The sequence below is a fragment of the Dendrobates tinctorius genome, unplaced genomic scaffold (assembly GCF_039654945.1).
Source record: "Dendrobates tinctorius isolate UK_male_01 unplaced genomic scaffold, ASM3965494v1 ptg000177l, whole genome shotgun sequence".
Taxonomy (NCBI): Eukaryota; Metazoa; Chordata; class Amphibia; order Anura; family Dendrobatidae; genus Dendrobates; species Dendrobates tinctorius.
The window spans coordinates 21,728,819-21,746,868 of record NW_027361844.1 but is presented as its reverse complement, the minus strand read 5'-3'; the positions used below and the strand labels follow the sequence as shown (position 1 = coordinate 21,746,868).

At 45.3% G+C, this 18,050-nt stretch overlaps 1 protein-coding gene across 22 annotated transcripts in view; it reads right to left on the bottom strand.

Annotated features, from left to right (window-relative positions):
• Positions 1-18,050, bottom strand: part of LOC141054300 (protein unc-80 homolog) — a 305,587-nt gene that overhangs the window by 251,013 nt on the left and 36,524 nt on the right. For all 22 annotated transcript variants that reach the window (XR_012221396.1, XR_012221397.1, XM_073551595.1 and 19 more), the window contains exon 14: positions 17,880-18,011. Coding sequence is in view for 20 of the 22 variants with exons in the window: in XM_073551595.1 (XP_073407696.1) it covers positions 17,880-18,011 (132 nt within the window). In the remaining 2 variants the exon portion in view is untranslated. The remainder of the gene's footprint in view (positions 1-17,879; positions 18,012-18,050) is intronic.

Genomic DNA, 18,050 nt, shown 5'->3' with positions numbered 1-18,050 from the left:
ATCAGTCTTTCGTTGATATAACAGTGGGATTCCCTGACTGCTGTGGCCTTGCAACGACACCTCAACATTTGCTGCTGTGCTAATCGGTGGGCTTACAGTGGGGGAAACAATGTAGCGTTGCTGACTACCTTCTTTGTGATCAGTTGCACATGTGGCACTTGAGGTTTGGTGTTGTGTCCACGCTTGCAAGTGCAAGCTGGTTAAATGTCTAAGCATGCAACTGGTATTCAAATTTTTCAGATTTTTCCCTCGGCTAAAGGTCTTTGCGCACTTCTTACAGATAACCTTGGCCTGATCATGAGGATTTTGGTCAAAAAAGTGCCACACTGCACTCTTCCTACTTTGGCAGACATTTTGCGGCCTAGCATGCTGTGATCTTTTGACCCTCTGGACAAGCTGTCCAGCAACTCTTTTGATGTTTGGAACCTGTCTTTGGAGTGCTCCGGGTCTGCCAGATAACAGCTGTTGCGATGTCGATGTCTGCTGTGGATGCTCCTCATCTGAGCTATTGGAAGCAGCACCCTCTTCCCCCAATGGATGCCAATCTGGGTCAACAACTGGGTCATCCATCACCTCCTCTTCTATGTCATGTGCACCTTCCTCTGTGTCACCGTGTATGGTGGTATAGTGTGCGGGAAAGGGCACCTGAGTCTCATCAGGGTCAGAATCTGGCTCTGTACACTGCGAGGACAATGTAGTGCTCTGAGTGAATGTACCAGCAGAATCATCCATCAGCGGCTGTGCATCAGTGCACTCCATGTCAGATTCATCTTGGCCTGGGTAATTCACCATTTGACTTGATAATCCAGGCATGGTATGTGAAAACAGCTCCATGGAGTAATCAGTAGTATGGCCTGCGTCATCCTTCAATCTTGGTTGGGGTGAAGGACACAAGGAAAGGTGTGGTTCATGAACATGAGCCTCCAATGACGACTCAGTGCTTTTACTTTTTACAACTGAAGAAGAGGAGGCGATAGAGCTGGAGGCTGAGTCAGCAATGTAAGACAAAACTTTTTCCTGATGCTCTGGCTTTAAAAGCGGTTTGCCAACTCCTAGAAAACTAAGCGTTCGAGGCCTTATGTAGCTAGACGATGACGCAGGCTCAACACCTCCTGCATTCGGTCCTATTTTGCTCTTGCCACTACCATCAGATCCACCACCAACACCATCATTACCAGCTGCCAACCCCCGCCCAATTCCACGGCCTCTTCCACCAGCCTTCCTCATTTTTGGTAGAAATGTAAACAAAATCCAACAAACTATATAGTAATGCAAAACATGGTACAAGGTGTCTATAGGACAGAGGAGATTTTGAATTTCTGCACACACTTGTGGACACTGTACACTTTTGGATTGTGTGAGGCACAATGAATATCTGAGCGCTATGTGACAGGCTCGATGGCACAGCTGTGACAAAAGTGACTAGAGGATAAGGGAGATTTTGAATCTCTGCACACACTTTTGGACACTGGACACTTTTGGATTGTGTGAGGCCCAATGAATATCTGAGCGCTATGTGACAGGCTCGATGGCACAGCTGTGACAAAACTGACTAGAGGATAAGGGAGATTTTGAATCTCTGCACACACTTTTGGACACTGGACACTTTTGGATTGTGTGAGGCCCAATGAATATCTGAGCGCTATGTGACAGGCTCGATGGCACAGCTGTGACAAAAGTGACTAGAGGATAAGGGAGATTTTGAATCTCTGCACACACTTTTGGACACTGGACACTTTTGGATTGTGTGAGGCCCAATGAATATCTGAGCGCTATGTGACAGGCTCGATGGCACAGCTGTGACAAAAGTGACTAGAGGATAAGGCAGATTTTGAATATCTGCACACACTTTTGGACACTGGACACTTTTGGATTATGTGAGGCCCAATGAATATCTGAGCGCTATGTGACAGGCTCGATGGCACAGCTGTGACAAAAGTGACTAGAGGATAAGGGAGATTTTGAATCTCTGCATACACTTTTCGACACTGGACACTTTTGGATTGTGTGAGGCCCAATGAATATCTGAGCGCTATGTGACAGGCTTGATGGCACAGCTGTGACAAAAGTGACTAGAGGATAAGGGAGATTTTGAATCTCTGCACACACTTTTGGACACTGGACACTTTTGGATTGTGTGAGGCCCAATGAATATCTGAGCGCTATGTGACAGGCTCGATGGCACAGCTGTGACAAAAGTGACTAGAGGATAAGGGAGATTTTGAATCTCTGCATACACTTTTGGACACTGGACACTTTTGGATTGTGTGAGGCCCAATGAATATCTGAGCGCTATGTGACAGGCTCGATGGCACAGCTGTGACAAAAGTGACTAGAGGATAAGGGAGATTTTGAATCTCTGCACACACTTTTGGACACTGGACACTTTTGGATTGTGTGAGGCCCAATGAATATCTGAGCGCTATGTGACAGGCTCGATGGCACAGCTGTGACAAAAGTGACTAGAGGATAAGGGAGATTTTGAATCTCTGCATACACTTTTGGACACTGGACACTTTTGGATTGTGTGAGGCCCAATGAATATCTGAGCGCTATGTGACAGGCTCGATGGCACAGCTGTGACAAAAGTGACTAGAGGATAAGGGAGATTTTGAATCTCTGCACACACTTTTGGACACTGGACACTTTTGGATTGTGTGAGGCCCAATGAATATCTGAGCCCTATGTGACAGGCTCGATGGCACAGCTGTGACAAAAGTGACTAGAGGATAAGGGAGATTTTGAATCTCTGCACACACTTTTGGACACTGGACACTTTTGGATTGTGTGAGGCCCAATGAATATCTGAGCGCTATGTGACAGGCTCGATGGCACAGCTGTGACAAAAGTGACTAGAGGATAAGGGAGATTTTGAATCTCTGCACACACTTTTGGACACTGGACACTTTTGGATTGTGTGAGGCCCAATGAATATCTGAGCGCTATGTGACAGGCTCGATGGCACAGCTGTGACAAAAGTGACTAGAGGATAAGGGAGATTTTGAATCTCTGCACACACTTTTGGACACTGGACACTTTTGGATTGTGTGAGGCCCAATGAATATCTGAGCGCTATGTGACAGGCTCGATGGCACAGCTGTGACAAAAGTGACTAGAGGATAAGGGAGATTTTGAATCTCTGCACACACTTTTGGACACTGGACACTTTTGGATTGTGTGAGGCCCAATGAATATCTGAGCGCTATGTGACAGACTCGATGGCACAGCTGTGACAAAAGTGACTAGAGGATAAGGGAGATTTTGAATCTCTGCACACACTTTTGGACACTGGACACTTTTGGATTGTGTGAGGCCCAATGAATATCTGAGCGCTATGTGACAGGCTCGATGGCACAGCTGTGACAAAAGTGACTAGAGGATAAGGGAGATTTTGAATCTCTGCACACACTTTTGGACACTGGACACTTTTGGATTGTGTGAGGCCCAATGAATATCTGAGCGCTATGTGACAGGCTCGATGGCACAGCTGTGACAAAAGTGACTAGAGGATAAGAGAGATTTTGAATCTCTGCACACACTTTTGGACACTGGACACTTTTGGATTGTGTGAGGCCCAATGAATATCTGAGCGCTATGTGACAGGCTCGATGGCACAGCTGTGACAAAAGTGACTAGAGGATAAGGGAGATTTTGAATCTCTGCACACACTTTTGGACACTGGACACTTTTGGATTGTGTGAGGCCCAATGAATATCTGAGCGCTATGTGACAGGCTCGATGGCACAGCTGTGACAAAAGTGACTAGAGGATAAGAGAGATTTTGAATCTCTGCACACACTTTTGGACACTGGACACTTTTGGATTGTGTGAGGCCCAATGAATATCTGAGCGCTATGTGACAGGCTCGATGGCACAGCTGTGACAAAAGTGACTAGAGGATAAGGGAGATTTTGAATCTCTGCACACACTTTTGGACACTGGACACTTTTGGATTGTGTGAGGCCCAATGAATATCTGAGCGCTATGTGACAGGCTCGATGGCACAGCTGTGACAAAAGTGACTAGAGGATAAGGGAGATTGGATTGCTTTTAAAAAAGCAGTTTGCAGAGCAGTGGGTAAACAGCAATGCCAGCCTGTCAGGAAGCCTTAAAAGGCAGCCCAACAACCAACACCACTGATACACCACAATATAGCCTCCCCTTGCACAGCACACACAGTGACTGGTGTGTTGTGCAGGCCAAATTGCTAGCAGCAGAAGCAGTTTTTTTTTCTTCTCAGCAGGACAGAAAAAAAAATTGGGATTGCTTTTAAAAAAGCAGTTTGCGGAGCAGTGGGTAAACAGCAATGCAGGAATGTCAGGAAGCCTTAGAAGGCAGCCCAACAACCAACACCACTGATACACCACTATATAGCCTCCCCTTGCACTGCACACACAGTGACTGGTGTGTTGTGCAGGCCAAATCGCTAGCAGCAGAAGCAGTTTTTTTGTCTTCTTCCCTGCCTAACGCTCTCCCTACAGAATCAGCAGCAACCTCTCCCTATATTGAGATCGGCAGAAGTAAGATGGCGGTCGGCGTGCACGCCCTTTTATACCCCCTGTGACGCCCACCAAAGCAAGCCAATCACTTGCATGCCCTTCTGAAAGATGGTGGTGACGCCTGCCTATGTCATAACGTTGCCCACAGTGTCCGTGGATCCTGATTGGCTGAAAAAGAGCGCAAAACAAACTTTTGAAACGCGACTTTGGCGCGTAAGTCGCCGACCTCGTGGCCGACCTCATCCTAGGGTCGGGTTTCGTTTCATGAAACCCGACTTTGCCAAAAGTCGGCGACTTTTGAAATTTTTCGACCCGTTTCGCTCAACTCTACCTGACACCTGAACTCCAATAGGAGCTCGTCCTGTGAGCATGCTCAGAAGCTGGTACAAAGAACTTAGCCTCTGGAGATAAATGTGAGGAACTGGATCTCTGCAGAGGTATGGCAGAACACAGATTCCTAACAATAGATTACTAACAGAGCAGTTGATAGAGGGACTCCAGTCTAACAATCAAAGGACACAGCTGTGCATAATGGCCCTACAAAATCCTGAATTGGACTTTGCACACTTTAAGGATAGAGCCATCAGAGTGCTGTGTGAACCGAACTCTAGCAGCACAGAGCCCTCTAGGCATCCTGCAATTACATACCAGCAGGAGACAGCATCCTTTCAAAAGACCCCTATTGAGACTGACAAGCCGTCCCAAGATGATGATTCTGCTGCAGACTTACGTCTCCAAGTCAAGGAACTAACTAAAAGTGTGGCTACACTCACAAAAACTGTGCCATCCCTGCAAGTGACTCCAAAGAAGAAGATCCAGCTGTCCTCCAGTCCAGAAGACGTCCCATGGCGACAGCAGAAGAGGATCCCACCGACCAGAGGGAGAGACAGTGATCGTTACGATGAGGACGGACAGCCCATCTGTCGCCGCTGCAACAAGGCAGGACACCTAGCAAGATACTGTCATTTAAACAAGCAACCCCTGGGGCAAAGGGCCAACCCCCAGGAGTAAGACGACCAGGCCCACCAAATTGGAGAGACAAGTACGTAGGAGGATGACACTAATGTAATTGAAAATTGTCTTGGAGAAATTCTTGTTTTGTTACAACAGGAAGCCAAAACCGCCAGCTCCAGTCAGCAGCGGGTCCTGCAAAAGCAGATCAGAGCCCTGATGCAGAGACAACAGGTAGAGCTGTCTGGTGGAGAAGTCGGCAGTGTCAGAGTAAGTGATCCTTTCCCGATTGCAGTACCTCCCAGAAGTGAAATGTTAATTTGTTGTCGGGCAGCAATAGGCCTAAGGGGTCAAGATTACCAAGCCCTGGTAGAACCCATGTACTCTGATAGTAGGCCCACTATCCTGACAACCAGAGGGGTAGTTGATGTCCGCAAGGGGAGAGTACCGATACAAATCTTAAATTGTGGGGAGAGAGAGGTCCAGTTACCCCGGTATGCCACCCTTGCTAAATTGTTCACCGTCAGTAACAATGCAATAGAGGCACTAGAACCCTTGCTTCTGCCTGACAAGGTGGAAGAGAATGGCTCTGAAGGGCAACAGGAGGATTGGTGTCAGCAGCTACACGTAGGCACTGGCTCCACTCCTTCACACCAAAAGCATGGGGCTTACCGGGTGGCTCGAGAGTTTGAACGGGTCTTCCGCAAGCATCCTCTAGATTTTGGACAGGCAAAGGGGTTCAACATCATATCCCCACCGGAGATCATCCACCCATTAAAGAGAGACACCGGCCTGTACCCCCAGCACACTACCAATGTGCCAAGAGTATGTTACGAGAGATGAAGGAGGCTGGGGTAATCAGAGATAGTTGTAGCCCCTGGGCAGCTCCATAAGTCCTCGTTAAAAAGAAAAGACAGTACTATGAGAATGTGTGTAGACTACAGGCGGATTAACAGCATTACACATAAAGATGCTTACCCATTGCCTAGAATTGAGGAATCACTAGCTGCACTGAGAACTGCTAATTATTTCTCTACCTTAGATCTCACCAGTGGGTATTGGCAGGTTCCTGTGGCAGAGGCAGACAAAGAGAAGACAACATTTACAACACCAATGGGCCTCTGCGAGTTTAACTGCATGCCGTTCGGGCTCAGCAATGCTCCAGGAACATTTCAGCGGTTAATGGAATGCTGCCTTGGACATAAAAATTTTTTAACCATTCTGCTGTACCTGGATGACATCATTGTCTTCTCCAAATCCTACGAAGACCATTTGAAGCACCTAGCTGAGGTATTCGAAGCCCTGTCAAACTTTGGCCTGAAAATAAAGCTGTCCAAATGTCACCTTTTGAAACCCAAGGTGCAGTACCTAGGCCATGTGGTGAGCGCGGAAGGTGTGGCACCCTATCCTGACAAAGTCACCGTTATCCGGGACTGAAAGACCCAGCACTATTCATGAAGTGAGGCAATTTCTTGGGTTAGTAGGCTACTACCGAAGATTTATCAAGAACTTCACCAAGTTAGCAGCACCGCTGCAAGATTTTCTAGTGGGCCAATCCAAGAAGGCCAAGAACAAAAATCTTCCATTCGAGTGGAACAAAAGGATAGAAGAGTCCTTCACCAAGCTGAAATTGGCCCTCACAGGAGATGAGGTCCTGGCCTACCCTGACTATGACCAACCATTTGTACTTTACACTGACGCCAGCAACGTGGGATTGGGAGCAGTGCTGTCACAAGTACAGAAAGGCAGAGAGAGAGTGATTGCTTACGCCAGCAGGAAGCTTCGTCCCACTGAGAGGAACACCAACAACTACAGTTCCTTTAAGCTAGAGTTCCTTGCCATAGTCTGGGCGGTAACAGAGCGCTTCAAGCACTACTTGGCTACAGCAAAGTTCACCATCTACACGGACAATAATCCGCTAACCCACCTTGAAACGGCAAAGCTCGGGGCACTTGAGCAGCGATGGATGGCCCGGCTGTCCAACTACGAGTTCACCATCAAGTACAGAGCAGGACATAAGAACGCTAATGCGGATGCATTGTCCAGGATGCCCAATTCACTGAACAGGGGAGAAGATCCAAAAGAACTAGAAAAAATCGAGTTACCAGCCTTCCACCGTCCAATTACAGCCCAGCGCTCTCAAGGAGTGAGGAATAAGCGCTTTGTCATACGAGAGGTAACGTTGAATCCATTACCCCATCATGAGTGGGCAGAGACACAAGACAGTGACCCAGCTGTTCGCCTAGTAAAGGAGTGGCTGGCATAAGCTGATGCACACCCTGGTTCAGATGACCCACAGGAAGCACAGCAACTATAGAAGGAGAGAGGCAAGCTGTTCATCTACGAGGGTAAACTGTGTCGGAGGAACATCAACTCGCGCACACACGAACTGGTCTGGTAGGTGGTAGTCCCAAAGAGGGATGTGCCAATGGTCTTAGAGGCGTACCACAATGAAGCAGGACACTTGGAGAAGTTGGAAATTCTACTTCGTGAAAGATTCTACTGGGCTAGCATGAGGAGTTCCATTGAGAAGTGGTGCCGAGAATGTGGCCCATGCAACCTGCGCAGAAAAGACCGTAGCAGCCAGCGAGCCCCATTACAGCCGATCATCACAAAACAGCCGCTTGAACTGGTAGCCTTGGATTATGTGAAGTTAACTCTGAGTAGGAATGGCTACACCTATGCTTTGACCATCGTGGACCATTACTCAAGGTTCTTGGTAGTCATGCCTGTTAAAGACCAAACAGCGAAGACAGCAGCCAAGGCATTTCAGCAGCACTTTTGTCGACCGCACGGATACCCTGAACATGTGCTCACCGACCAAGGTCCAGCCTTTGAGGCAGAAGTGTTCCAGGAGTTCTGTAACATGTACGGTTGCAAGAAAATCAGAACGACGCCATACCATCCACAGACAAATGGCATGTGTGAGAAGATGAACCAAGTGGTCATTGACTTATTGAAGACCTTACCTCTGGAAGAACAAAACCAGTGTCCAGAGAAGTTGCCAGATCTGGTAGATCTATATAATCATATACCGGTAAACTCCACAAATTGCACTCCGGCCTACTTGATGAGAGCAAGACCTGGCAAGTTACCCATTGATTTAGACATGGGAGTCTTAACACCAGAGATAACATCACCAGATGCGGACTGGGATACAGAGCGGCAGCAACAATACCGCAAAGTGAAAGAATGTGTGGAGAAAAGTTTGTCCCAAGCAAGACAGAGACAGGAAAGAAATTACAACCAACACACCCCTGCAGTTCCCTTGACACCAGGAGAACAAGTACTTAAAAGAAAGAGACGTGTTCCCAAACTAGATGACCAGTGGGAAGCAGAGCCATACACCGTGATACCTTCAGACTTTAATAACACCAAAGTATGTATCATCAGCAAAGATGGAAGAGAAACCTTCGAAGCAGTCTCAAGAGATCATCTAAAGATGTGCCCTGATCAATTGAAGGACAAGAAAGAAGTCCAAGACACTCCACAACCCATAGTAGAGGTGGAAGAAAAGATTCAAACTATACTTGGAGAATTTCCTCGGACGTGGACAAAAGGAAATCAGGCAATAGTAGTACCAGTACTAACCTTTCATCAGCCTACTGCACCAGATGAAGTAGAGACTCTAAATGAAATGGCTCCAGTAACAGATACCACATCTGCAGTGGAATGCGGAAATCTGTCCCCTGCTAACAGCGAATCTGACAATCTCACAGTGAGTCTAGGAGTAGAGAGAAGGCAGCCTAGAATACCTATCTTACACAAGTCTACTTATAGCGTAGTAACTAATGCACCAACAGTAGACATCAGAGAACAGGTCAGGTCATCAGAAATACCTATACTGCGTAGATCCACTCATAGTACTAGAGGTCAGATCCCTGCCCATTACAGAGATTACGTAATGTAAATAAAGTAATACGAATGTATAGTAGTAGCCGTTAAGCATGAGAGCCTACAGAGACTTACTGTAAGAACCTTTTTAAGTATTCGCAATAACCAGTTAAAGGACAATTGGGCCACAGGACTATGTGTGGTCAGAACTGTATTTGTAAATAGTTACTCCAAAAAGCCCTTTGAAATAAGCCGTTGGCGTGGCCGAAAAACAGGCTTATCTACAGAGTGCCCTGTAGCCACGCCCAGGGACGACACACAGAGTGGGCTAAGGCGGTTCCCACCAACCAAACTCCAGGTACAAGCACAATTCCTGGATAGCAGCTTAATGACTGGTCGCTGCAGTAACTGTGCTATTGTTTTCTTTTTCTTGTCTGGTTTTTGATAATTTTTACATTTTTAAGACTTTGTAGATTTGCATTAATTGTTGCTGTTAACAATTCTTGATAAATTTTCCTCAGTCCAGGAGTACTGAAATTAACTGGGAGGGAATGTGACACCCCAGAGTCCGGTTGTCACAGTGACATTACCTCCCTCTAATGGGTAAAGTCATGCTTGGAGGCAGAAAGGGACCCCCATGCCAGGTAATAGATTTAATCACAATTTCCTGCTGCAGGTCAGAAAAGGGAGATGCCTTATAAATTCTGGCCAGCAGGGGGGGTTGGTGAGTCAGCTAGAAATCAGCTGAGGGGGTTGTCATGGAAACGAAACAGCTGTGAGCTGTGAGGAAAAATGACAGTTAAACTTGAGGACGTGAGGTAAAAGGATCTTTCTGGAAGATCCTGTCAGTTCAAGACAGGCAGCTGATCTGTGAAGAGGAAAGGACAAGAGCAGAGACTGAGAGACTCTAGGAAAGCTAAAGTACTGCATATAGCAGACCCCGGAGTGAAGCGCTAATAAAGAGAAAAGGGACATCAGAGTCCTAGGCTGACAGGAGCTGTAAGTGCTGATAGCCGAATCTGAAAGTACAGGGGATTGTAAATTCCTGTGCACATTAATCAACTGAGGGCACGGCAGTGGATAAGGAGCCCGGTGCCGACGGTGAAGAGAACGGTACCCGTGGAATAGACTCACGCTGAAAGCCGTACAGGTTAGTGAAACCATCCCGAATAGAGGGTCGCAGCATAGTTATATACAGCGGAGACCCACACACAAAGCGCAGAAAGGAAGGTCCTGAATCCCCACCAGGCAAGGTGTATCTCCTGAATGCCTCCAGGCGAGCCGGACTCATTCCATCACCTGTATGTGGTACTCCGGACTGCAACCTATTACCAGTAAAAGGTAAGGAAACTGCATCTCTCTGTGTCTTTCTCTCATTTCTCTGCACCCCAACGTTCACAGCCATTTTTACTATTTATTTAACATCTTTGCCCTGGTATTACAGCCCTACCTGTGGAGGGCTACAACATCATAGCTGCGCCCAACATCCATCCCAGAGAAGCAACACCGCAGCGCTGGTCACCTCTGACTAGATTACCACAGGTGGCGTCACGTATTTCACCGTCTAATAACTTTATTTTCATTTTTTTACCGCATAAATACCACACAACTTTCCCCTATTTTTACTACTGGATGCCTCTGGGCCATGGACCAGGTCGCCGCCGCCGTGACACCGTCCCCCACCCATGGAAATCGACGGGCCCGGTACCAAGTACCCCCAGGCCCCGCGGAGCGCTCCATTTGCACTCAAAATCTCCCAATAATCTTCTGGATAATTCAAATGCTCTCTAGCAAACTTCAGACAGGCCCAGACATGTACTGGCTTAAGCAGGGGGACACATCTAGCACTGCAGGATCTGAGTCTCTGGCGGCGTAGTGTGCTACTGATGGTAGCCAATATTACGGTGGTCCCAGCTCTATGCAGGTCATTCACTAGGACCTCCCTTGTGTTTCTGGGATTTTGGCTCGCCGTTCTAGTGATCATTTTGACCCCACAGAGTGAGAAATTGCGTGGAGAACCAGATCAAGGGAGATTTTCAGTGGTCTTGTATGTCTTCCATTTTCTTATTATTGCTCCCACAGTTGCTTTCATCACACCAAGCTGCTTGTCTTTTGCAGATTCAGTCTTCCCAGCCTGGTGCAGGGCTACAGTTTTGTTTCTGGTGCCCTTCGACAGCTCTTTGGCCTTCACCATAGTGGAGTTTGGAGTGTGACTGTTTGAGGTTGTGGACAGGTGTCTTTTATACTGATAACAAGTTCAAACAGGTGCCGTTACTACAGGTAATGAGTGGAGGACTGAGGAGCCTCTTAAAGAAGAAGTTACAGGTCTGTGACAGCCAGAAATCTTGCATGTTTTTAGGTGACCAAATACTTATTTTCCACTAAAATTTGTAAAATAAATCTTGACAAATCAGACAAGGTGATTTTCTGGATTTGTTTTCTTATTTTGACTCTCATAGTTGTGGTCTACCTATGATGTCAATTACAGACCTCTCTCATCTTTTTAAGTGGGAGAACTTGCACAATTGGTGGCTGAGTAAATACCGTACTTTTTCCCCACTGTATGGCGACATTGCATCTACTGATTGTTAATGGAGTTGCATTGCAACCATAGCAAAAGGAACTATTCAGTGCAGATTTACAGCCAAATCGCAGCTCTTAAATTGTCATGCAACAGCACATCGCAGAAAAGTTGTGTAAATGTTTTTAATTCTACCTCATGTCTGAGAACTGTTGCTACATGATGCCTAAGACTAGGGCTGCATGGCAACTTTAACACATCACACAGCCAAAAATCACTGTTTGCCTTTGCTTCATTACAAAAAGAGGAGATGATCCAGCTTCCAAACTTGCAACATTTATTAGATTAAAAAAGAGATTCCATCTTGAGTGTAGACACAGCTAGGCTTTTCGAACATCCATTGCGTTCTTTAACCCCTTTCTGCCATCCGACGTACTATCCCGTCCATGTGCCCTGGGCCCCTATGCCCATGGACGGGATAGTACGTCGGCGCGATCAGCGGCGCCCACGTGGTGAGCGCCGCTGATCGCGGCCGGGTGTCAGCTGATTATCACAGCTGACACCCGGCACAATGTGTCAGGGGTGGTCACGGACCGCCCCCGACACGTTAACCCCTTGCACACCGCGATCAAACATGATCGCGGTGTACCTGGGGTTAAAGGGAAGCATCGGCAGGGAGGGGGCTCCCTCCGTGCTTCCCTGAGCCCCCCACGGCAGCGCAATGTGCAGCGCTGCTGCGGGGGGCTCCTTTCCTCCAGGCCCCCGAATCCAAGATGGCGACGGGGGCCTTCGGGGGCCTCTGCAAAGCGCAGGCATGAGGAAGCCTTCTGCAGTGCCTGTGTCAGATCGCTGATCTGTCACAGTGATATGTGATGTGACAGATCAGCGATCTGTGATGTGACAGATCAGCGATCTGTCACAGGGCAGTGATGTCCCACCTGGGACTATTTAATAAAGTAAAAAAAAAAATAAAAAAAAGTGTTGAAATAATTAAAAAAAAATCGCCAAATAAATTAGAAAAAAAAAAAAAATATTCCCCCAATAAATCCATTTTTTGGAAATAATAAAAAAAAAAACAATAAAAGTACACATATTAGGTATCGCCGCGTCCGTAATGACCCGCCCTATAAAACTGTCCCATTAGTTAACCCCTTTAGCGAACCCCTTAAAAAATAAAAATAAAATAAGAAGCAAAAAATAATGATTTATTATCATACCGCCAAACAAAAAGTGTAATAACGCGCGATCAAAAAGACGCATATAAATATCCATGGTACCGCTGAAAACATCATCTTGTCCTGCAAAAAACGAGCCACCACACAGCATCATCAGCGAAAAAATAAAAAAGTTATAGCTCGCAGAATAAAGCGATGCAAAAATAATTATTTTTTATATAAAATAGTTTTCATTGCATAAAACCGACAAAAACATAAAAAAACGACCTAAATGAGGTATCGCTGTAACCGTACTGACCCGAAGAATAAAACCGCTTTATCAATTTTACCGCACGCGGAACGGTGTAAACGCACCCCCCCAAAAGAAATTCATGAAACGCTGGTTTTTGTTCATTCTGCGTCCCAAAAATAGGAATAAAAAGCGATCAAAAAATGTCACGTGCCCGAAAATGGTACCAATAAAAACGTCAACTCGTCCCGCAAAAAATAAGACCTCACATGACTCGGTGGGTCAAAATACGGAAAAATTATAGCTCTCAATATATGGTGATGCAAAAACTATTTTTACAATAAAAAGCGTCTTTTAGCGTGCGACAGCCGCCAAACATAAAAACCGCCATAAATAGTAAATCAAACCCCCCGATATCACCCCCTTAGTTAGGGAAAAATAATAAAATTAAAAAAAAAGTATTTATCTCCATTTTCCCATTAGGGTTAGGGTTAGGTTTAGGGCTAGGGCTAGGGTTAGGGTTAGGGTTAGGGCTAGGGCTAGGGCTAGGGTTAGGGCTAGGGTTAGGGCTAGGGTTAGGGCTCAGATTAGGGATAGGGGTGTGTTGGGGTTAGGGTTGGAGTTATAATTGGGGGGTTTCCACTGTTTGGGCACAACAGGGGCTCTCCAAATGCTACATGGGGTCTGATCTCAATTCCAGCCAATTCTGAGTTGAAAAAGTCAAATGGTGCTCCTTCCCTTCCAAGCTCTGCCATGCGCCCAAACAGTGTTTTACCCCCACATGTAGGGTATCAGCCTAATCAGGACAAATTGTAAAACAATTTTTGGGGTCCAATTTCTCCTGTTACCCTTAGGAAAATAAAAAATTGGGGGCAAAAATATCATTTTTGTGGAAAAAAATGATTTTTTTATTTTCACGTCCGAGTGTTATAAACTTCTGTGAAGCACTTGGGGGTTCAAAGTGCTCACCACACATCTAGATAAGTTCCGTGGGGGGTCTAGTGTCCAAAATGGGGTCACTTGTGGGGAGTTTCAATAGTTTAGGTACATCAGGGGCTCTCCAAACGCACATGACACCCGCAGACCATTCCATCAAAGTCTGCATTCCAAAACGTCAATGCTTCCCTTCCGAGCCCCGACGTGTGTCCATACAGTAGTTTTCTCCCACATATGGGGTGTCAGCGTACTCAGGCCAAATTGGACAACAACTTTTGGGGGTCCAATTTCTCCTGTTACCCTTGGGAAAATGAAAAAATTGGGGACTAATTGATCATGTTTCTGGAAAAAATACGATTTTTTTATTTTCATGCCCTGGCATTATAAACTTCTGTGAAGCCCTTGGGGGTTCAAAGTGCTCACCTCACATCTAGATAAGTTCCTTAGTGGGTCTAGTTTTCAAAATGGGGTCATTTGTGGGGGGTTTCCACTGTTTAGGTACATTAGGGGCTCTCCAAAGGCAACATGACACCCGCAGACCATTCCATCAAAGTCTGCATTCCAAAACGTCACTACTTCCCTTCCGAGCCCCGACGTGTGCCCATACAGTAGTTTTCTCCCACATATGGGGTATCAGCATACTCAGGACAAATTGGACAACAACTTTTGGGGTCCAATTTCTCCTGGTACCCTTGGGAAAATAAAAAAATGGTGACTAAAAGATCATGTTTGTGGAAAAAATACGAATTTTTTATTTTCACGCCCAGGCGTTATAAACTTCTGTGAAGCACTGGGGGGTTCAAAGTGCTCACCACACATCTAGATAAGTTCCTTGGGGGGTCTAGTTTACAAAATGGTGTCATTTGTGGGGGGTTTCCACTGTTTAGGTACATTAGGGGCTCTCCAAAGGCAACATGACACCCGCAGACCATTCCATCAAAGTCTGCATTCCAAAACGTCACTACTTCCCTTCCGAGCCCCGACGTGTGCCCATACAGTAGTTTTCTCCCACATATGGGGTATCAGCATACTCAGGACAAATTGGTCAACAACTTTTGGGGTCCAATTTCTCCTGGTACCCTTGGGAAAATAAAAAAATGGTGACTAAAAGATCATGTTTGTGGAAAAAATACGAATTTTTTATTTTCACGCCCGGACATTATAAACTTCTGTGAAGCACTGGGGGGGTCAAAGTGCTCACCACACATCTAGATAAGTTCCTTAGGGGGTCTAGTTTCCATAATGGTGTCATTTGTGGGGGGTTTCCACTGTTTTGGTACATCAGGAGTTTTCCAAACGCGACATGGTGTCCGATCTCAATTCCAGCCAAAAACGTCAAATGGCGCTGCTTCCCTTCCGAGCTCTGCCATGCGCCCAAATAGTGGTTTACCCCCACATGTGGGGTATCAGCGTACTCAGGACAAATTGCACAATAACTTTTACGGTCCTGTTACCCTTGGAAAAATAAGAATTGAGGGTGAAAAGATCATTTTTGTGGAAAAAATATGATTTTTTAATTGTATGGCTTTATGTTATAAACTTCTGTGAAGCCCATGGGGGTTCAAAGTTCTCACCACACATCTAGATAAGTTCCTTAGGGGGTCTAGTTTCCAAAATGGTGTCATTTGTGGGGGGTTTCCACCGTTTTGGTACATCAGGGGTTTTCCAAACGCGACATGGTGTCCGATCTCAATTCCAGCCAAAAACGTCAAATGGCGCTGCTTCCCTTCCGAGCTCTGCCATGCGCCCAAATAGTGGTTTACCCCCACATGTGGGGTATCAGCGTACTCAGGACAAATTGCACAATAACTTTTATGGTCCTGTTACCCTTGGGAAAATAAAAATTGGGGTGAAAAGATCATTTTTGTGGAAAAAATATGATTTTTTAATTGTACCGCTGTACGTTATAAACTTCTGTAAAGCCCTTGTGGGTTCAAAGTTCTCACCACATATCTAGATAAGTTCCTTGGGGGGTCTAGTTTCCAAAATGGGGTCACTTGTAGGGGGTTTCCACTGTTTAGGTACATCAGGGACTCTCCTAACGTGACATGGCGTCCAATCTGAATTCCAGCCAATTTTGCATTGAAAAAGTCAAACGGCGCTCCTTCCATTCTGAGCTCTGCCATGCACCAAAACAGTGGTTCCCCCCCACATATCAGGTATCTGCGTACTCAGGACAAATTTCACAATAACTTTTGCAGTCCAATTTCTCCTGTTACCCTTGGTAAAATAAAAAAAATTGAACCTGAAGTATTTTTTTTATGGAAAAAAGTTAGATGTTCATTTTTTTTTAAATATTCTAAAAAATTCCTGTGACGCACCTAAAGGGTTAATAAACTTCTTGAATGTGGTTTTGAGCACTTTAAGGGGTGCAGTTTTTAGAATGGTGTCACTTTTGGGTATTTTCTATCATATAGACCCCTCAAAGTGGCTTCAAATGTGATGTGGTCCTAAAAATAAAATGGTGTTGTAAAAATGAGAAAACGCTGGTCAACTTTTAACCCTTATAACTTCCTAACAAAAAAAAATTTTGGTTCCAAAATTGTGCTGATGTAAAGTAAACATGTGGGAAATGTTAGTTATCAAGTTTTTTGTGTGCCGTATCTCTGTGATTTAAGGGCATAAAAATTCAAAGTTGGAAAATTGCAAAATTTTCAAAATTTTCGCCAAATTTCCGTTTTTCTCACAAATAAACGCAAGTTATTTGAATGAAATTTTACCACTAACATGAAGTACAATATGTCATGAGAAAACAATGTCAGAATCACCGGGATCCATGGAAGCGTTCCAGAGTTATGACCTCATAAAGGTACAGTGGTCAGAATTGTAAAAATTGGCCCGGTCATGAACGTGCAAACCACCCTTGGGGGGTGAAGGGGTTAACAAAGCTTTGTTCAAAACGCGTAGCTGTGTTTACACTCATGATGGAATCTCTTTTTTAATCTAATAAATGTTGTAAGTTAGGAAGCTGGATCATCTCCTCTTCTCTTTGTTTCATAAGTGGGCCCTTGCAGTTCCGTGCCTCCTTGGATCCCTATCTGGGGTGACTGCTTTATCTTTACCTTTATTATTGATTCATTACAGCATGATGCAAATAAATGGGACCCAGAAGGTAACACAACAAGTAAGCCACAAGACACCCATTTTTGTAATTTGCTCGCAGTAACTTGTGGGTCTAACTATGCGATGTAACTTGTGGGTAGCTATGTGATGCCATTTACTTGCTCCATGCAGTTATGTAACAAAATCATACAGCGATCTTTTGTCACGTGACCACTGTCATGGTCAAATTTGCAAGGTAAACCCAGCCTGTGTCACAAGATTTCCAGGTGGAGGCTACTCTTTAATCCAGCATAACTAAATGGCTTTTTTAAAGCACCTAACATTTGAAAATAACCAAGCTTTTCTTTGTGTTTTTTTTCTATGCAATGAAATACATAGGAATAACCATTGATCCGGAATAAAGTTACTGTGGGACATTTTTTGTATGATATCGTTAAAGGAGCTTAATGAGCTTGAGATAAAGTTCTGCAGTCAGTCTATGTAACTGTAGATTGGCAAAATCTGACAGTGTGCATTGTACACACTGTCAAGATTCCCATCAGTAGCCAGATTAAGAGGGCGGTCCTGTGCTGCCTATATTCTCATCTACATTTCTCAATTTTTTCATCCGTTTAGATTAGGCTGACTGCACTGAATATTTCATAGAAATTATAATACATTCTGCAACAAACCTGATTCCTAAGACGATCTCCAGACAACCCCCGATGACCCTCACCACAGCCATACGCACACCCTAATGACTTCACCAGTTTGATGAGCATGGTCAGCGCCAGTTTGTGGGTGGTTACTGGGACATTCTCATCCTTAAGAGATAAAATATTAGTTATGACTATAGTATAGAA